This window comes from Stegodyphus dumicola, chromosome 3, assembly GCF_044657685.1.
Source record: "Stegodyphus dumicola isolate Sdum_Otavi_A_Nest chromosome 3, ASM4465768v1".
Taxonomy (NCBI): domain Eukaryota; kingdom Metazoa; phylum Arthropoda; class Arachnida; order Araneae; family Eresidae; genus Stegodyphus; species Stegodyphus dumicola.
In genome coordinates, this window is record NC_140770.1 from 149,680,879 (window position 1) to 149,702,658 (window position 21,780).

Consider the following 21,780-nt stretch of genomic DNA (forward strand, 5'->3'; position numbering starts at 1 on the left):
GACAGACTTTATTCTGCGAAAAATTAAGCTGACGGATATGCTGTATGGGAAGAAACCCGACGCGGAGATTATTGAAATAATCTTACCAAGATTGCTACCTGCTGTTCAAGATTACTTCGAAATTAGAAACCCATTGCAGGAACTCTTCGAATTGGCGGTCAAGTTCCAAAATCGCAGAATAGCGGAAAAAGCTAGAAGGGAATCGTATTCTCAAAGTATCCCAAGGCAATCTTCAAATGAGCAGACCAGAAACGCAAATCGCTGTTATGGGGGAAAGAGCTATCAAGCTAACTCATCGAAGCTCGAAGGTCAAGGCCCAAAAAGGAAATTTGAAAACAACCGTCCGCGTACCCAGAAGGCAGAAGTTGAAAGGAAAGCTTTAAATAAGTAGAGGGGCCTGCAAAAGCGAGGGTCCAGTCCCCGGAAGTTTCGAAAAAACCCTCAAGAAGATACTTAAATACGGTCGTCGTAAAAAACTCACAACTGCCGATTATACAAGTCCTGGTTGGCGATGTACCAGTAGAAGCCCTCATCGATACAGGAGCAGAAGGTAATTTTATGAGTGATACTTTTTTTAAGAAGAATTTCAATAGGTTACGATTATTTAAAAATAAAAACACAGAAATCATAGCAGCGCAAGGACAAACTTGTCAATGTATTGGAAAATTATCTTTAAAAATACAGGTTCAAAACGAAAGCCTTAAAGTATTAATTTTTGTGGTAAAAAACTTGCAAAGTCCACTTATTTTAGGTATGGAGTTTTTAAAAGCCGCGAAGGCCAAACTGAATTTTCAGGAAAGTTCTATTGTGTTGGAGATGGATCGGAGGGTGGTGGAGCCAGTGGAACAACCGCAAGTCGACCTTAGCCATTTGAATGACCATGAAAGCCAAGTCATCCAGCAAGTGGTGAGTACTTTTTCAAACTTGTTTTCAGAACGGCCTGGTAGTTGTCAAATTGTTACGCATGATACACAGTTAATTGCCGACAAACCCTGTAGGACTAAACCTTACCGCTATGATAAACAGAAAGAACAAATCATCGAAGAACACATTCAGGAAATGTTAAAGAACCAGATAATGACGCCCATAAATAGTGAGTACGCGAGTCCAGTCGTAGTATGTAGGAAAACGAACGAGTTTCCTCCTTCGGATAAAAAGGCTTGGAGGTTTGCTATCGATTGCAGAAAACTTAATAGTGTTACTAAATTCCCAGTTTACCCTTTGCCGGTTATAGAGGAAATTATTAGAAAGATTTAATCTACGAGATACATGACTACGTTGGACTTAACGTCTGGCTACTATCAAATAGGTATGAAACCCGAAGACATACAAAACCGCGTTTATAACAAAATCGGGCACTTATGCATTTTTACGCATGTCCTTTGGGTTGTGTGGGGCCCCGTCAAGATTCCAGAGAGCTATGGACATTGTTCTAAAGCCTGTCCTAGGAAAATCGACTTTAATCTATCTAGATGATATAATTATAACGAGTAGTACGTTGGAACAACATATTAAAGACCTAGAAGAAGTTTTTAAATTATTAAAAGAGGCCGGTCCTACAATTAACGCCTCAAACTGCAAGTTCGCGACTAAAGAACTTAAATATCTGGGTTGTAAAATTTCGCAAAAGGGTATAGAAACGCAAGATTCAAAAATAAAAGCAATCAAGAATTTCCCACAACCCAACACCGCCAAGAAACTTTCTTCTTTCCTTGGGTTATGTTCTTACTATCGGGCTTTCATAAAAGATTTCGCTAACATTGTTGAACCACTGTTAGTAATTAAAAGAAAGAAAAATAAATTTACGTGGACAGCAGAAGCAAATACCGCATTTGAAAGATTAAAAGAAGCGCTCATCAATGCCCCTGTTTTGAAATTCCCGGAGGGGGATGAAAACCTGGAAATTGCAGCAGATGCGTCGGACTATGTGGTGGGTGCGGTTCTTATGCAAAATAGCCATCCTCTGGCATTTTTTAGTAAAACGTTGAATCAGATACAAAGGAATTATACAGCTACAGAGAGAGAAACATTAGCCGTATTAATGGCTGTACACAAATTTCGAGTTTATTTCGGCAAAGCGCTAGTAACAGTCTTTTCGGATCATGCGGCTATTGGTAGACTTTACTCGGGGAAAAACCTAACGCCCAGGTTAATAAGATGGGCTTTAAAACTCCAAGAATATAATCTAATAATAAAATATAAACCGGGTAAGGAAAACAATGTAGCTGACGCAATTTCTCGTATAAAACTGGACGATGAAGGAAATGAACTTAAATGCGCTGTGTTGACTTCAAAATTTTAGATTCTAGAGATACGATTATCACTGAACTGAAAGCTGATCCTGAATTTGGAAATATCTATGCATATTTGAAAGACCCCGAAAGCTTTGAGCACACAGATATCGATGCGATAAGAAATAGAGCAGAAAACTATGAAATAATAGATAATTTATTATTTTATACGAAAACAACAAACGAAAATCTCGAGTACAAACCAGTCATCCGAGCCTCGCTTCGATTAAGCATTTTGAAGGAATTACACGACGCGAAAACAGCGGGTCATTTAGGGGTCAGAAAGACTTTAAAAAGGGTACGCGAGGCGGTATATTTCCCGCAATTATACAAAATAGTAACTGCGTATGTCAGGTCCTGCAATCAATGTCAGTTAATAAATGATATTATATACAGCTCGGCCGGGTACTTAAATAGCATTCGCGCTACATTTCCGAATGAAATTTTAGGCATGGATCTTCTTGGTCCTTTCCCCCAGAGTGAGTTAAATAAAAATCGTTTTCTTTTAGTAATTGTAGATCATTTCTCAAAATGGACAGAAATTGTTCCACTTAAACGCGCGTCAGCCAAAACAGTCGCAGATGCATTCTTACACAGATACATTTTAAAATACGGTGCACCGATAAAAGTCATTAGCGATAACGGTAAAGAATTCGTTAGCCAAATATTTGAAAACATTTGCACTGGACTTGGCATACGCCATATCAAAATGGTTCCGCATAGACCACAGGCAAACATCGCAGAAAGAGTTAAAAAAATATTGTAAAAATAATTCGAAGTTATGTTAGCACACATCACAAGCGCTGGGATGGCTACATAAATGAGTTAGCTTATGCTTTAAGAACAGCAAATCACGATACTACGGGGAAAACTCCAGCAGAATTATTTTTAGGACGGAAGTTAATTACGCCACTAGATAAATTATTCTTTGTGCAACAAAGAGAGCAAGAATTTAAACAAAAAGATGTGCAAAAACTCATTGACCAGGTGGTTAAAAGCTCGGATACGGCAAGAAATAGACAAAAATTATACTATGATAGAAAACGCCGTGAAGCAGATTTTAAAGTTGGGGATAAAGTGTTGAAGCGGAAATTTTCTTTATCAAGTGCCCCAGACAATTTTACTGCAAAGTTAGCTCCAAAATTTGAAGGCCCCTATGTAATTCAGGAAATCAAGGGAGTCGTATTGTACCTTAAGAACGAGAGAGGGGAAATCTGTAAAGCAAGTCCCGATCAGGTGAAAAAATATTATAATCAAAATGATTTTGAAATCCTTAAAAGTTTCTTGCAGGACTCAAGCGTAAAAGAAGTGGAAGGTCAAGAAGTAACGTCACCCGCTCCACCACCCAAGAAGCAGAGAACTGAAGAGAAACCTAGCCCTTCTACTCCAGCATAAAAAGACTTCTACAAGTCACGCGACTGTACCGAAAAGAAGAAGTGAAAACGTTCAGACTCCAGCATTTAAGAAATACAAGAAAGCAACGCCGCCGCGTAAAGAATCTTTGGTAAAGAGAAAAGACCAGTTACAACGTATCGCAGTAGAAATTCTGCATCGAGGAAAACACTTCCAGGGCCAGATAGTCAGGAGCAAACAAGGCCGCCGTTCCCGAGAACGAAAAGACAGCAGGGGGAACGAAAAGACCACCACCAACAGAAGAAATTCAAACACGATTCTAGACCGGAAGACGCCAAGACCAGCCGTCCAGGGGCAAAACGGAAAAGACAGCAACCCGACGACTACCACTCCAAGAGGCCAGCATACAGAGGGCGAAAAAGAAAAATCAACATGGACGAAACTCGAAGGACACAAAGGAGACGACTGACTTCGATGAATTCCATATCGTGGGAGCAGTTCTGCCAGAAGAGGATGTCGGAGTTCCAAACATCGAAAACTCAAAGATAAGTTAAAATCTTCTATAAAATTTTTCTTTTGTTCCGAAATGTTATGCGTAAATACGAAGTTTTATGTTTTGACGGAAGTCAATTTGTCTCGGTTGAGACTTAGTTTTGTTTTACTTTATTTAGCTAAGGCAAAAGTATTATTTTCTTTAAGTATAAAATCCAAGAACAAGCAGTTTCTGTTGGTCGAAAGACTAATTCTGTTATGTTAAAGCCAAAATTTGGCCGAAGATAAAAATAACTTCGTATTCTTGTATTAATAAGAAATTTAGTTTCAGTGCCGCCAGCTTGGCGAAGAATGCGTGAAGTAAAAATTTATTTTTCTCTTATTTATTTTATGGTAAATTGTAAAAATCATATGGATTAGAATTTTGTAAATATACGTAAATACTTGAAATCTATGTAAAAGTAGAATTTAGTCTAGAAGCATAAAATTTTAGATGCTAAAAGTAAATGCTCAAAAGCAATGAATTCAAATTTAAGTATTAAACTGTAGATAAAATCATGCTTTAGAGCGAAAGCCTGCATGTCTAAAGATGAATGAGAGGCAATTTAGAATGAATGTGTTTTGTAGGGTTCTCCACCTACACTTGAATTTTAAGAATGTTAAAATAGCTCATCGAGTTTTAGAATGTCGAGTAAGGTGTGTCTATTTGGTCGTTGAATTCTAACAAATCATTGTGGTTAGGGAAAGTGTTGCAATACTAAAACACGAATATTCCCGTTTGACACCACACATGGTGGAGAGCCAGGGTAAAGTTAAATTCATGTTTGAATACTTGAATGAATGTGAATTAAGCAGTAACTAAGGAAAATAAATCGATCAAAAACAAAAACTTTATTCAGTGCCAAGAAAGTGTAAATTATAATATATTTAGAAAGATACTGATACTTATTCCTTCCAGATGCTGGAAGGAAGAGAACAGATTGATTGCTGAAGTCTAGGAAAGGTTGCTGTAAAAAGAGAGGGTAAAATAATTATCTACAGAAATTTATTCTAACTTTTGTGAGAAAACAGTTTTTTTATGTAAACGAGGCTCTTAAATTTTAGTTCAGAATTGTGGAAATTTTTCAACAGGTCGTTTCTAGGGCCTTCTTCCAAGTTTACCAAATTCTGGCAGCGGCAAATGTAGGGTTTATATTTATTTTAACTAACATTTATTTTAAGTATTAACTATCTTTCCTGTCAAACCTTACTTTCCCCTGGAATTGCCAATGCCAGAGTATGTAAAATTTAGTAGAACGCGCAAAGTATTCAAATTGTCAGCGGAAGTAATTTGAGTTAAAATAGAAGTGAAACGAGTTCGAAAGTGCTGCTTTCTTGCTTCACGAGCGTGGAGGTGGCTAGGTAGAAATTGAAGAACCACGCGTTTCGGCCTGTGTGCTTGCCTCGGCAGATAGTTGAATCTTTCAACTTAATATTCAGAAGTTTGCTGAAATATCAGCGGTATCTTAAAACGCGGTTAGGTTAGTTACCTTTAGAGAGCCTCGTAGGCAGTAACTTGTTATTATTCATTTTTAGTTTCTTATTTTTATTTTACCGCCGGGTCGGCGAAGTTTGTGAGCGTCAAGAGCACGCATCCGTAATTTCTTAAGTTGAATAAAAAGGGATTTAAACCCTTCTCAAGACTTTGTGTACTTTCCAGTTCATCTCAGTCACCACTATTGTTGCGTGCAGGTTGGGGCCGCGCAACATTACAACTTGTTATTATTTACGAACAGAAATGGAAGAAATTAGAACGTTTCCTTAAACATTAGCATAACCGGAATTTGTCCAGAATCTTTAAAGCTAATCATTATCATTTGTTTCAGAAAAATTATTAAATGAATAATTAACAAAAATATACATAGATTTCTCTTAGCTTATTTACAGGATATGTGCCATGTCTATTGCAATCAAACAAATCTTTAGCAAAAATATTTATTTTTCACAAGGCTAAAAGAACTAGTTATATCAAAACGAAATTTATCGTTACAAACGAAGAAAATTTAAATAAGCTTTAAAAGGCTTCAGAATAGCCATTTTCGTTTATTTCAGAAAAATTGTTAAATGCATAATTAACAAACAAAATAATAAATAAAAAAATAAAAAAACCACAGATTTCATTTAGCGTATTTACAAGATATGAGCCATTTTTATTCCAATCAAATAAATCTTTAAAAAAAATAATATTTATTTTTCACATGGGTAAAAGAACGACTTATATAAAGAGGAATTTATCGCTACAAATGAAGGAAATTTAAATAAGCTTTAACAGTTCAGAATAATATAGCGTTATGAACATTAAAAATAGCTAAATAAACAAAAATCAATTATAATAATAATTAATATTTCAGCGTAGAAGAGCCAGATTTGTCAATTTATGTAAAGATTACGCATTTCTAAAACCATTTTGCCGTAGCTTAAACTGTCGTTATAAACAACTCGATTGCAAATCTTATTTAAGATCATAAGAATTAAGTTATTATAAACGTAGCATGAAATAGGAAAGAAAAGTATTTATCAGTTACCTGGAAACTTAAATGCTTTGCGTATTAATTAAAAGCAAAGGACAATTTTGAAGTTTTGAGCAAAAGAGAAACAAATGCAAGTCTCTAACTCGCTGTTCAGAAACTTCACATAATAATGAAAAGTCAATTAACCCCCTAAAGAGCGCTTTCAAAACGCTCTCCCCCCGCAAGAAATATACATTTCAGAATATTTTCGCGCGGTATTCTGACGTATGGGTACATAAAAAGTAAATTGTGAGCACAAGTTTTTACGATGATTCCAAGCACAACAGAAAGTTTTTAAAAAACTTCTTTCATGTAGTTAACTTCGAAGGAAGATACAGGAAATAATTTAATAACTTTTTAATAATGTAGGTTGAAATTTTAAGCCTCAAAGAGGATTCTTTATTTTTAATATTTCGTTTTGAGAAGTTATGGCAAATACTAAAATACTGATATTTTTATACACGAATATGAGCTCGAATTTCTGCCAATATCGTCTGCTCGAGTTGATTCGAATATGCTCTTTAAGTGTTATAAAATGGTAGCAAAATATTTATAATAATCAATATTAACGTACACATCTTCGAAGTTTCAAACCAATTAACCAGTCGCCACTGCATTCTCATCCTGAAAATATTTTATAATAAATGTAGAACAAATTAACGTCCTTTTTTAGATGATGCCAGTTCATGCCGTTTTATATCAAATCAGTCAGATGATATAATATCTTGATTATTTATTAAAATTTTCAAAATTAAAGACATCACCTTGTGACTATTCTTTGAATTTTTTAGATATTTCTATTTATTTCTGTAATTTAGAGTTCGTCCACTCACTCAGCAAGAGGAAGGCAGGAAGGACATACAGGCTGTACAGTTTCCAGCAGATGGACAAATAGCGGTAAGACATCATTTGCTTCACTAAACCTAATTCAAAAAAAAGAAATCATATTTTCGATTCCACTCCAGGGTCTCTAACTGCCAATAGCATTCATTTCTATGTTACAAAAATAGATAGACACAACTAGTGGTATCACGTTGATGGTTCTAAGATACAAAACCAAAGATACAAAATATTCAACCAACTCCTAAATATTTGACATATCTGTCACCTTTTATCAAATTAGTGGAAGACATCATAAACCATCAGCACGTTCACTTTTGTTGATACACCACAACGATTACCCTAAAGAGCAAATAACTTGCTTTTTACTGTAATGGATATACTTCTCTTTATTTTTAAGCTGATAATGGAGTAGCCATCTTCTGGGTTGAATTAACATCTTGGCCATGAAACCTTATTGTCAGAACTAATTTATGAACTTGAGCTACATGGCTTTCTACCTGAGTCTGTCTTTTAACTCTTTCTGGCACGCTACCTTTTAAAGTTGAAGTTTTGATTTAAAAAAAAAAGTAGGCAGTCTAATTAGGTCTATAGGAATACACAAGTAAAATTTTGTGGAGATAGCACTTATTTTTAATTCTGTGGGTGTGTCCAAAATGGGCGCACTGATTGAATAGAGCTTCGAAAAGAGTGCTGAAACGAGCATGATAAAATTTGTAACTTATTTCTGTTATGTACCGAGACGAAGATGCATGCATTTTCATTTGTCATGAAAGATAATAGATCTACTGTGATGTTGTAATGGACGCTTGGCAGTGGTACTTTCCTTTTTGGAGGAGAGATCTTAGTCACATGGATTCATATCGGGTAAGTGTTGCAAACATTCCGATACCTCCCATCATACCGTCGGAGGACATCCTTGACAGCACTCGCTTTATGACACCGCGCGTTCTTATAGAAGATGATAGGATTCGTGAACCCATCATTCAGGACAAAACTACCAAACTGGTTGATGACAACTCGGATCGTACTCCATGACAATGTGCAATCTCATAATCACTGCCACGATCTCCTCCTACTATGGAGACTGGAATTACTGGAAGACACGCTATGGTGTGACGTCGCCCAGGAGCCGCTCTACAGTATGTCGTAACCGCCTTTCCATCGTTCTAATAGATTCCTCGCAGTTGTTTCTTTCATTTTGGTGAAGAGATCATAGTCACGCGGACTCATATCCGATAAGTATGACAGGGATTCCAGTACCTCCTACCGCGGCAGTCGCAGGAGATACGTGACAGCATGGATACAGCTTATTGTCATGTGATTTTTCACCTGACATATTATATGCGTCCGTTATTCAAGAGAAAGCGATGACACTTGCTGGTGGCAAATTTCATCGCTCCCCATGACAATGTGCAGTGTCATAATACGAGCGCTTTTACGTAGTAAGTAATTTACTTCCCAATGAGAGATAGGCCTTAAGTGCTTCCTGAAAAACCTTTTAAGGGAAATTAACTTGTATTCACATTACTCTCCAGGAAAACTGCAAAAACATCGTGCAAACAGCTTGCTCGTAAGACTTTAAACTTGGATTGAATTATTAGGTATCCAGCGGCTTTCACCCATGGTTTTGTTCGTCGCAACACCACCATTGTCACCGCTGCCATTATGATATAAAACGTACCTAGGTTTTAGACACGAAATTTTTAAAGAAAAAAAATGTATCACCGAGAAATACTGTAATATATAGAATGTTAAAACAGAATGCAGCCTACTGGAAAATAAGAAGTTTTCTGTTATACGAAAACCAGATTTTTGCAGATTATTTTGGGATTCATTAAAATTACTACAAGATGCAGTATTATTTACTATTTTTTAGAATATCTGAACAGATTAACTGCCATCGCAGTTGGGTTTTTGGCAAACCCTCTCTGATTTAAATGTATGTATGAGAATGGGTTTTCTGGTAGCTAACCAGAAATATGCTGCAAGAGAGAGGTGTAAAACGCTATGTATGAATATTTTATAACTAATCCTTATTTGATACATGTTCATATATGCTTCATATTCCCTATTCCTACTTCTTTCCAAAAATTAAACCGAAAATATTTTAGACCGTTTCCAACACATAACGAATTATTATTTCTAATGGAAATATTTTTCAGGAACAGATTTTTATATCATTTGTTATAAAAAACGAGTTTATATCATCGATTAGAACTTTTAGTTTGAGAAGCTTGTTTCAAATTTGTTTCCTAAAAATAATTTAAAAAAACATTATTCTGTAAAACGTAAGAAATGGGGTGGTTGATGTTATAAAAAGCTTCTCTATTTGTATTTTCTTCCAGCTGGATGATCACTCAGCAGCGCCTAGAGTGTTTACGTTTCATGTCGTTTTCGAACCTGAAGCCACGCAGGAAGAGGTTTTTGATCACTGTGGTATCAAACGGCTCATAGATATGGCCTTAGACGGGTAAGTGGATAGCAATGTTAAACAACGTTTATTTCACGCAACAGGCAGCAAAAACACAATTTATTGAATTCACCATAATTCATCCTTTAAAAGACTGGCGATTTGCGTGCCAGTGGCCTAAAATGGTTATTATGAAAAAGAAAAAAATGTGCTGATTTTAATAAGTCCAGCTAGTATATCACCAGGGGTCCAACTAGCAATTAATAATAATAGACATGAATTGAGTTTATTGCTTTTCAGTCCCTTAGCTTATTAATCTAAGCAATTAATAAAGACATGAATTGCTTTTTAATCCCTGAGCGTATTGATCTAAGCAATTAATAATAATAGACATGAATTGAGTTTATTGCTTCTCAGTCCATTAGTTTATAAGCACCTTAAGTTTTACTAACGTTTATTTTATATTAAAACGTTACTGTCCTCTCTTATTTTCCACTTCCGGCCAGAATAAACGCGTTAGTTTGGTTATGCAAATTGTGCTTGCAAATTCTTTTAAGTATTTAAGTTGTGGCTTTTCGCCTAGTACAGAGAGAGTGAGCCTTCTCGCCACTGTATTTCACGCGTGCTTTCAATCAGTTGCTGTCCGCCTTTAAGGCCAGAGGTTTAGTCCTCTTGATATCTAAGACGTGTTGTAGTTTACCCGCAGTTTGTGTACTACATACGTAATAATCTAAAAGGCCAAGCTTAGTGTTATTCGTCTATGTAAAGTATTCGAGTTTAGCTCATATTTAAATTTAGTTCGCAACTAGTTCTTATTTTCTTACTTTTAGACCACAAATGTTTGGTCTTTGTATACCGGAGTGCGGGAGCACCTGTAATTCGTGAAGAATAAAGGGTAATTAAACCCTTCTCATCTTTGTTATCTCTTCTACAGTTCAACAGATTAAAGTAAGCTCACCGTTCTACTCAGAACACTTGCATGTTCGCAAAGCAGATAAGGAGAAATAGTAGTCCTGATAAGCTTATTAATCTAATCAATTAATAATAATAGACATGAATTAAGTTTATTGCTTTTCAGTCCTTCAGCTTATTAATCTGAGCAATAAATAACAATAGACATACATTCAGTTTATTGCTTTTCAGTCCCTTCGCTTATTAATCTAAGCAAATAATAATAATAGAGATGGACTGAGTTTATTGCTTTTCAATCTCTTAGCTTATTAATCTATAACAGACAGATTAAATGTAAAGGAAAAACTAAATATCTTATGCTTTTCCGAATGGCTACGCGATAGAGCATGACAGATAATAATATTTTATTTAGGGCAGTAGCAACATACTTTTTTTGCATCGCTGACTTTTCTGATTAAATTTGAAACATAAATATTATTGGGAAGGATTGACGATAAGCATAACTACAACTCATGAAGTTAAACTAGGATTTATTTATTTACATTAGAATGAAAAGGAAAGTAAAAAGAATAATCGTCAAAACATTTTGGACACTTCTGTCCTCACTATCGTTCACGTCTCATCTGGTCTGACCACACCCTAATCTGACAGACAGACAGACAAAGTAGACAGATGTCTTCTTTTGCACCCGCTAAGTCTTTCTGCACCGATGCGCGAAAAATCAAGCTTAGGTGCGAAGGAAAGGTATATAGAAAGGGGGCAATTTCGGTTTCCAGAGAAGAATAAAAGGAACTTCGTATTGTTTTATACGAGTTCAAAAGGCCTGAAAGAAGAATTGGGGCAAAATAAATTTAAAAATAAATGGCCCATAGTAGTTAAGAGGAGAAAGGAAAGGATTTAAAAAAAAAAAAAAGATGGGCCTCGAGAGGAAAAAGAAGAGAAGTAGTAGATGGCGCTCTTACATAATCTTAGTTACAGTTACAGTTCCCACAATATTTTACTCTTAAGTAGCAGTAAACTGCTAAGTCGCGTACCCTCGTGAAAACTGTACGTTAAATTTCGTCAATCGACTCAGGAGGACAGGAGATATAGAACTGTCCCCTTTCGTTTTTTGTGCAGAGTGTACCACTTTCAAATATCCTGTATGTGACTGATACTCTCTAAAGTAAGCATAATTTAAAACTCATAGACATGGCAAGTGTTCTTGAAGCAAAAGATGTTTAACGAAGCATTTTAAAATGTGTCCCTCATTTTCAAGTTCACTAACGTGTTAGCCATGTGGCTATACTCAGTTTTGTATTCCATCTGCCAAGATAAGCTTAAAAATATGATCTCGTTTGGAAGAAATACTTCTCTTTGTAATATTGATATGAGGCGATATTTGTTCAGGTACGTTCCTTAGATGAGATAGGATATGCTCATTTTTAGTTTGTACGTTGAATGAATAGCTAAAGAACTAATGTCAATAAACAAATCTTTCATAGACAAGAGATTAATTCTTGTAGAAAAATTACTTTCGGTTTCTCTTTATAAGAGTACCATTCGAGAATTTCGATTTTTATTAAAATATTATGCATTTATAGATGTAGCCAAAAAAATTTTTATTCAATAGGGAAATATGCATTGATCTTGTAAAAATAAAATTCGGGCTAAAAGTATTTCTGACATAACAAAAGGAGTAATTAATAGTTGATTTCTGTTGAAAATGTAACAGTTTTATATATTATTATTATGCTAAAATTTGACACCACTGCGTTGATATCTATAGAGAATATGATTTGAACTTAAAATTAAAAATGCATGAAATAAAAAACACTTTTCATAAAAATATTTTAAATAATTTCTTTTCAGATTTGCATGCACAGTTCTTGCCTATGGCCAAACAGGAGCTGGGAAAACATACACATTGACGGGTCCTCAGGTAAGAACCGGTCTGCGTGTGCTGTTCTTGTGTTGCATCCTTGATAATAATAGTTACTATTATATAAACTTGGCCCCAAAATATACAGAATGCTATCAAAGCATATTTTCACTTAAGTAAAGGGTGGCATAAGAAATGCCATACCAATGAATTATACTATGAAATTTGCAATTTTATAGGATAATTCATTGGTATAACTATAAAATGGTTACTATAAAATTTATAATTTTATGTATTGAATGTGAGAATGGGCACTTTTGTTCATGGAAAATCCAGCAGGTGTCAAGAGAAATCAGAGACTTGACGACAGTTTGTTGCGAACTAGCATTTTGTTATAGAGTGAATATCGGCCAGTTGAGTGTTGAATGTAAGGTGAAAGGTATAATATTTTTTGAAGGAACGAAGCGTTTGGTGGTGACACAAAGACATTTTTGTGCACATTTTGATACAAAATCAGTTCCTTTCAAACGGGTCATTTACAGATTTAGTAAGAAATTGCAGAGGAATCGACGACACTCAGTAAGTGTCCGCACACCTGAAAGTGGCAAGAAGATTTCCCTTCACTCACTGAGTGGTTCATGCAAGATAAAGCCCACTTACCACTGCAAAAGTTATTGTTGATTTCCTGTATGACATATTTAATGTATGCGCAATGTTGCATCAGTCTCCTGAAGATTACGAAATTAGGAGATAAAAGCCTTTTCATAGCTCGGGTATTAATCCATATGATTTCTTTTTATGAAATTTATTGAGCGATAATGTATGCTGCGCAAAATAAAATTAAAAAAGGGGTTATTTCTATATCTCCCGTTCCACTTCACCGATTCACAAAATTCAACTTGAGCTTTTCATGTCTCGAAAGCGCGGCTTAAGACATATATTAGATTTATGTATAGCATCATTCTAACATAGGTATTTTGACACAAAACGGGACTTTTTTCTGAAATGGCATGCTAATATTTTTTCCATATTTCGATTCTACGACTCAAATTATGCCTAAATAGTAAATTTTGTAAAATTTGATGTGAAATTTACGAAGAAATTCAAACATTTATCTTGGAGCATTTTTTTCAGTTTGCGGCAAAAATGGCCACTTGGCGAACTTCTTAATTTATAGCAACCTATTTTCCTTTCCTTTTTTCCATTGCATACGAGCGGAAAAAAGTCATTGTTCATACCTTCAAATACTTTTAACAAAGTGCGTAAACCACATTTGACGTTATTATCGCTTATAACAATTGTGCCAAATTTCAATGCGCGTAAATATATGTAAATTCTAAAATAATATCTTAAAAAGTTTTGAATAAAAAACTCTAATTTTTGCCGGTGTGCCTAGATATACATCTACTTTAAGATGATGTTAAAAATTTTATAGGTTATAATTCAAATTTTTTTTCGACAAATTTATAAAAATTATTTAAAAATGCGAATTTAAAAAATAAATCATAAAAAATAGGCTAATTTTATTTAGAATGAACCTAAATTTCGAAATGTGAAACGAATCAAATAAGTTTAATAAAAAAAAACGAAATATTAATAAATATATACTAAACCGAATTAATATTGAGGAGCTAAAATTTTGGGATCAAATATTTTAAAAACTACTCGTGCGAGTTTTACAAAACTTGGCGGTTTGGCATAATTTGAGTCGTGGAATCGAAATATGGAAAAACAATTGGTATGTCATTTCAGAAAACTCGGATTTTGCGTCAAAATACCAATATTGGAACAATGCTATATATAAATCTAATACATATCCCAAGTCTCGCTTTCGAGACATGAAAAACGCAAGTCGAATTTCGTCAATTCGGCCGAGTAGAAGAGAAGATGTAGAACTGTCCCATTCCTTTTTTTTTTTTTTTCTTTTCCGCAATGTCCGTTTCAAGAACACCTGAAGCTCGAGTTTCTTGTCGTATACTTAAGCCATGCAATTTCGGAAGACGTGGTGCTGAGGGTTTTGATAAATTCGAAGGTTCGCTTGCAAGAACACATTGAACTCATTTTCAGTTATTAGACAATCAACTGTGAATTTATTTTGCCATATTTTAATGAAAAATAAATGTGTAATAAAAAAGCCAATGGGTGAGATTTAGTGAGCCATCTTTTATGAAAATTGCAAATTTTAGTTAAAAGTAAATTTCTTATTAAATGCAGGTTGCAACATTTTAACCCAGTGATCTTTTTTGTTAACTGACAATAAGGCACTTTGTTCCGAATAAACTGTCTGTAGTTAAATTTTATACCGTAGTAGAATTGCCAGTAACACCTAAAATTTAACATTTCTTTGCATTGCAATTGAGGATTTGGCTCTACAATTCTATTAATTTCTTACTTTCAATTAATCTTTCAGAATGTGAGTTAAAGCACCAGAGGTGGTTAAGATGGTGTTGGTATTAATGTTAGACAAACATCGAATCATTACCTGTGCTTGAAAATCAGGGGATACCAAAAACCGTATGTAAAATTGTTTTCTTAAATATTGCCATCCGAAAAGAGGGTTTTAGTACCAATTTTCATGGAGAAGACCCTAGAGGACGGATATAAGGGTATACAAGAGTATTCCACCTCTGACCTGTACTACCAAGCTTCTTGGGACGACTTTCGCCTCCCATGCAGTTCAGGCAATTATAATTCTCTGCTAGAGTTTATCTGTTTTAACCTGATGATGTGTTTCTTGTCAGCGTATATGATACCCTAATTTAGACATGATCGAACGGAGAAAGATACTAAAAAAGTGCAGGCCATACGCTATTAGGGGTGTTTTTTGTTGCTTTCCCCATGAAAAACGTAATTACTATCTAGTTTTCCATAGGAAGACCTCCACTAAGGTTCATTCCTTAGGCAAATAGTCTTATGGGCTTTCCAGTTGGGAGTAAGTTGAATCCTTTAAAACGGCTGGATGCATGGGTTATTTTCGTGCCCTTTCCCCACGTGTAGCATGAAAATGACCCATTTTTCTCCCTTAGAAAAATCTTATCCTTTCCCTTAGGCAAACAAAAGTGGCGTGTTTTATTTTATTTGATTAGAAAAACAACATGATTAATATCTATCAGACTTTTAGGGCAGGAACGAAAATGAAATTGATAACAGTCATCTTTCTTCTAAGTTTATTAGAAATAAAATTTAAAAAAAAACTTCTGAAATCTTCAAAACTAGTGCACAAACCAAAACATTTTTCAAGTTTTTATTTAAAATAATCGAAAAATGATGAATCATCAATGATAATTTCCACTCACACTGAATATTATTTGAATATTTGCATAATACAAATTAATTAAGAGTATTGGATTCTTTTTTATTTTGCTTCGCTATACATTTCTTGTAAATTCATACCTCTATATACTCCTCATTAAATATGAAAAACAAGGCATTTGTTCAGCGAAAGGAGGAAAAGAAAATAACTGCGCTCATGCATTTAAAGCTAACACGAAAGTTTACTTCATATGAAGATGATAAATGCTTCCAGAAGAACCGAAATACATTCTCCATTTAATACACCATGACGATTAAAACATAATTGTTCTTCTTAGTCTACAGAGGCTGTTCGCACATTTTTTAGACGATTTTGGTAAGCGGTAATAAAAACTCGTTTGCTGCAAAAGAAGTAATTGCAATTTTACTATGTTTTTAAAAGTCAAAATTATCGTCTCTGGCTTGAAAGTTTGTTTTTATTCAAAATGGCGAATTTAACAAAGCAGTAGTTCGAAGGCTACATTTACGTTCTTTCCGAAGAGAAATATGCATACTCCGTTATCCAAAAACAATGTGGGGTCATGGTTTTGTGATATCTAAAGCGTCGATAGGTAATATCATCAACAAGAAAGGAAACGAACGTCAAATTGGAGCCTCAAGTGGGACAAAAATTCCAAACAAGTATCCAAGGAAAAAACGGACATCTTCAACTATTGCAAAGGTACGTTGTTTAATGTTAAAAGAAAATCCACCTAGTCAGAGGACAGTTGCAAAATCATTAAAATGCTCAGTGTCTACTGTAAACAAAATGATAAACGTTGATTTAAATCTTAAGAAAGCGAAAAAACGCAATGTGCAGCGTCTTCCTCCAAAGCATATCGCTCAACGCAGGACACGCTGCAGAATTCTATATGAGAAACACTTATCCAAAAAAAAAAAAAAAAAAAAATGGAAAACAATTGTCACAATAGATGAAGCATGGGTGTATTTAAATGATTGTAACAAAAAAAGAGCCATTGTCACAATAGATGAAGCATGGGTGTATTTAAATGATTGTAACAAAAAAAGAGCCATTTATTATCATAAAAGGGAAGAAAAAAATTTAAGTACATGATTCAAAGAATCGAAAGAAAGTTTTTCTAAGGGAATCATGATTGTTGCTGGTTTTTCTTATAATGGCAATTTAAAAATAAAGAGAGTGCAAAAAAAAATGTCAAGATTAACTCCAAATACTATCAGGAACATATCGCCAATTTTTCTGAATGAAATACCGTTGCTTTACCCACAGTGCCATCCATCTGTGAGACTCCATCAGGACAAAGCTAGCAGTCACACATCAAAATCCACTGTAAATTTCCTGAAAGAAATGCAACCAAAAACTGGTGTCAAGGACATACCCTTCACTGATATCCCTACTAAATCTCCCTATGGATTTTTGGGCTTTCGGACTTTTAAAAACTGCATTATCCAAACGTTGTCCCCAAACCTTAACAGGACTGTTCGGGAGTTCTGTTCGGGAGGAATGGAATAGAATAGAAAGCTGTTCGGGAGGAATGGAATAGAATATCTCTTGTGCCACTTAAAAGGCATTATTATCCAGGAAATTGTGGTGTCGGAAGATAGTTCAGAATAAGGGATGTCAAATAGAACATGTAAAACACAAGAATTTTATGTAATTTAGTTTTGTGAATGCAATATACATCGTCTAAAAAAATGTGTGAACAGCTTCTGTGGAAGCTTTTCATTTTGTCATTTCTCCGTCCATTCAAACAAGTTACAACAGTACGGACAGAACCTCATCTAAATAAAATGTTACTAAAAGCAACACAGTTTATTTCATTACTTTTACGTGGAATCTATGTAAAACAAATAGTGTGGTTGAATTCTGTTAGATAGAACGTTTACAGATTTCTCAAATACGTAGGTAGATCCATACCTTTCCGGCCTGTTATTCTTCTAAAATTAATAGAGATGATGTTTATATTTTATTTTTAAATATGACGCTCTTGTACCTCTGTAAAGTTTTACATGAGTAACTCCTATGCCATTGAAAAAATAATCTAAATGTTTGCCTTCAAAATGTTCCATATCTGCTCTTTTCTCGCCATCATCATCAGTAATCCAGGCGAACTAGCTTGCCTGCCATCGATCCAGGCGAACTAGCTTGCCTGTTTGGTTGGTTTTGTGATTTTTCCCATGTATAACGTGAATACGGATCAGTTTCCCTTAGAAATCCTCTCACTAACGCATTCCTCCCTTTAGCCAGATAGACCTAATGTGTTTTGCCTTACTTCAATAACCTAACTTTAATGTTTCCTCCTGGACACAAACAATATTTTCTGATGTCAATGTCTCTGATGGTCGACATTCACGAAAATAATCCTCTAACAATTTTTGGCCTATGTGAAATTGTTTAATGTATTCTTTTAGTGGAAAACATAAAAGAGATTAATCATCATACACTAAAATCCAAGTGTGGTTTCATTTCTTTGGAATTAGACATTAGACAAAGAGATTAATCATCATACACTAAAATCCAAGTGTGGTTTCATTTCTTTGGAATTAGACATATTTCAGTCAAAACTTTTATCGCAAAACGATACTAATTTAAATATTCAGAAACAATTTCGGCACAAATTTCATTCAGTAAACAGTCAAAAAAGGACATATGCCATTTCTCGAGCCGGAGCTTTTCCACAGAAGGAATTTATTAGCAAATAGTTTTTATGTCATTTTTATGCGTAATTCGGTAAATGATTTATGAAGTACTGATTAACGAAGAATTTACGAATTGAAGCAAATTTACGGAAATTGCACTAAGCAAAATATTTCATCCAGTTATAACGTATTTCTCCCGCCTTCTTGGCATGCCTTCTTCGGGGTGTAGTGCTCTGCATGCTGGGCGCATATTTCAGAGGCCCTCGGTTCGATTTCCGGGTAAGGCGTTACTAATTTTTCATCTTGCCAGCTTCCAAAAATATCCAATGTACAGTGGCACCCGAACTAAAAGGGTGTTGGATTATGATTCTCCACACCCAGGATTTGGCGACTGGGACCCCTAGAAACACCAGTCGTCCTTTAAAAGGGGGGTATATAAGGTGTTTCTGCCGCCTTCGTGGTGTGGTGGTCTGCACTCTGGGCACATATTCCAGAGGTCTGCGGTTCGATTCCCGGCGAAGGCATTGCAGATTTTTCATTTCTCCTAATTCCAAAAAAATACCGAATGTCTCTACTCAGTAAAGAACAAGTTTCTAGCTTGACTTGTTCAAATCAAGTTAGAAACATAAATTTTGTCTTCTCCTGGATAAAATTAAATTTATAAAATGTGTTTTATCCTTTATCTTTACAAATTTTGTTGAAAAAAAAATTTTTAGGTTACTAGTTTTATATGAGGTTTTGTAAGCAAATTATACAGTATTTTTATATGCACTTGTAATTTATAATGGAAACGTTTAAAAGGTAAATGTGTCATTAGTAAATATAGGAACTTTATGCATAAAATAGTATGTGCTAGTCAAAAATTTAATTTTGGGAATTAGGTAATAAACTTTTAAACTTTGGCGTCGTAGTTTTTTTTAAAAACTTCACAAAATAAAGATCCTTATTTTTATGTAGATTTTGTTCTATATAAATCTTTATGTTATAAAGAGTATTTTAAGTTTTTCACTTACTCAGAATACGTTTTCTTGTAGAGTGACGACTTACTGCGTCCAGGACAGCGCCCCTCCCCAGGTATTGTCCACATGGCCTTTGCCTACCTTTTCAATCAAATTAAACAAAGGAAAGACATCGAATACGTGGTGCAAGCTTCCTATATGGAAATCTACAAAGAACAGGTAACAAGGCATACTTTTTTGTATCTAACAATATAAAAAAAATAAATGAAATATAGGTAACGATGTAGTATGTGATCTACCGTTTTGGTTAGATATTTACTTCTTAGATAGTGCCAACGCTATTTTTAAATATGAAAATAAACACAAATAATTAAGACTACATGAATGAAAATAATTCCATTAATTAATTAAATAGCCATTAAGTTTTAATTTAAGTGGATTTCAGTGGCGCAGATCTAACATAGCGCTTCAGCCAATAATAATTTTCAATTTGAGAGACCGAAACTTTTAGCAATGGATAAAGCTGAAACAAAACTGATTCCAAAGCAAGTTTTAATCTTGGATATGTCGCAAAAATGTTACCAAAGGAGTAGTAATTTTTTGCACTAATTTAATTACGTTGTAGTTTCTAACTTCTAAGTGGCAACTGTACGTGTAGGAATTACACAGGAGAAGGGTTAAAAGTACCCCTTATTAGACTCTTTAAATTTGAGAATGCGTCGACTTGACGCTAACACACTATGCCTCACTTGGAGAGTAACTGAAGCAACAAGAAACTAAACTAAAATTCGAAGATGCTAACAAGTAATAGAAATTAAGCTACAGGGCTTAGAAAACTCCTGTTACTTAACACCGAGTTAAAACTAGTGGCAGCAAAGTAAATGCTGGTATGCTACGTAAACCAGCAATAACCGTGGAAATACAAGCTCACGCTACAGAGGTGATGGCAATAGCCTAAGTTTCCTTCTAAACATTGGTATTTAAAATTTTCCTACTCAAGGTAGAATTTGCAATTTTTCACGAGCGCTACCAAATTTAAATATTCTGGCATTGACAATTAGGGGAAGGAAAGCTTATAGGGAAGAATGCAAAATTAAATAAAATTGTTTATTTAAAATAAATATAAATTCCTGCAACGTTTCTATCGTGTTTGTTTTACTAAGAATAAAAAGTGTTCAAGCTACCAAGACGTCATCAAGTTCTTTATGAATCGGCAGTTAACATCTACATTGTCTTCTTGCATTTAAATTGAATCATATGTATATTTAAATCATATCATATATATATATGATCATAACCATCTAAAAAGCATGAAAAAAATCAAAGAATTCTAATTATTATAAAAAAGACATTAATTTGCTTTGTAAATATTTTACTTATACTAAGGTATTAATATATTGCTAAAACTTTAAAATTCAGTACAATCTATCGAATTTATTATAGCGAAAGCTTCTCCTACATTCCTTTTCATTTGTTTCGTAATTGTGCTTCGTTAAATGTCAACTTGGATATTATTTCAAAATAAGAGAGATATTTATAATGATAACATTTTCTTTAATTTTTTAGATTACATCTTCAAGATAACTTTTGGAATTTTTTTATGCTCTTCTCATTTAGGTTTTAGATCTATTAAATCCTTCAACCAAGCCGTTGCCAGTTCGGTGGTCTAAAGAGAAAGGATTCTACGCAGAAAATCTCTTCGTTGTGGAATGCGAAGACGCGGGGGATTTAGAAGGAGTATTAGATGAAGGTATTAAAATTCATTTAAAATATTTATTTGAGATAGTATTCTATTATTTACACTTGCTACGTTCCAAATTTTTCTGGCTGAAGAGAAAGACAATACTGATATGCTTTTTATTCTTAAGTCTATCTAATCTTATTTAATTTTATTTATAATTCCTCGTCTATCTGATAATTTATCTTCGCAACAGTAAATATTTTTAAATATTTTTTTCTCTTTTTTATATGTATAGATAACATAATAGTGTATGCATACTACACTGTCAATGGTCACCAAATATATCTTTTCGATTTAGTGAAGTATTTATGCGTTCTAGTTATAATTAAAATTACAAACACGATTCTGATTCTATAAAATAAAAAATAATAAAATTAAAAAAAAAACATTTCCGAACAAGTTCAAATGTGCTTAATACTCATGGGATTTTTAATTGTGATTATCTATGTTTTAATTAAT

At 34.2% G+C, this 21,780-nt stretch overlaps 1 protein-coding gene and 1 long non-coding RNA gene across 3 annotated transcripts in view; one reads left to right on the forward strand and one right to left on the reverse strand.

Annotated features, from left to right (window-relative positions):
• LOC146998129 (uncharacterized) overlaps window positions 1–21,780 on the reverse strand; it is a 214,103-nt gene that overhangs the window by 173,465 nt on the left and 18,858 nt on the right. The window contains exon 2 of the long non-coding RNA XR_015040301.1: window positions 19,635–19,786. This is a non-coding gene — a long non-coding RNA (uncharacterized LOC146998129). The remainder of the gene's footprint in view (window positions 1–19,634; window positions 19,787–21,780) is intronic.
• Window positions 1–21,780, forward strand: part of LOC118196349 (kinesin-like protein KIF12) — a 245,419-nt gene that overhangs the window by 109,984 nt on the left and 113,655 nt on the right. For both annotated transcript variants that reach the window (XM_085813456.1, XM_085813455.1), the window contains exons 3-7: window positions 7,504–7,582; window positions 9,874–9,998; window positions 12,702–12,771; window positions 19,656–19,799; window positions 21,198–21,330. In XM_085813456.1, coding sequence (XP_085669582.1) covers window positions 7,504–7,582; window positions 9,874–9,998; window positions 12,702–12,771; window positions 19,656–19,799; window positions 21,198–21,330 — 551 coding nt within the window. The remainder of the gene's footprint in view (window positions 1–7,503; window positions 7,583–9,873; window positions 9,999–12,701; window positions 12,772–19,655; window positions 19,800–21,197; window positions 21,331–21,780) is intronic.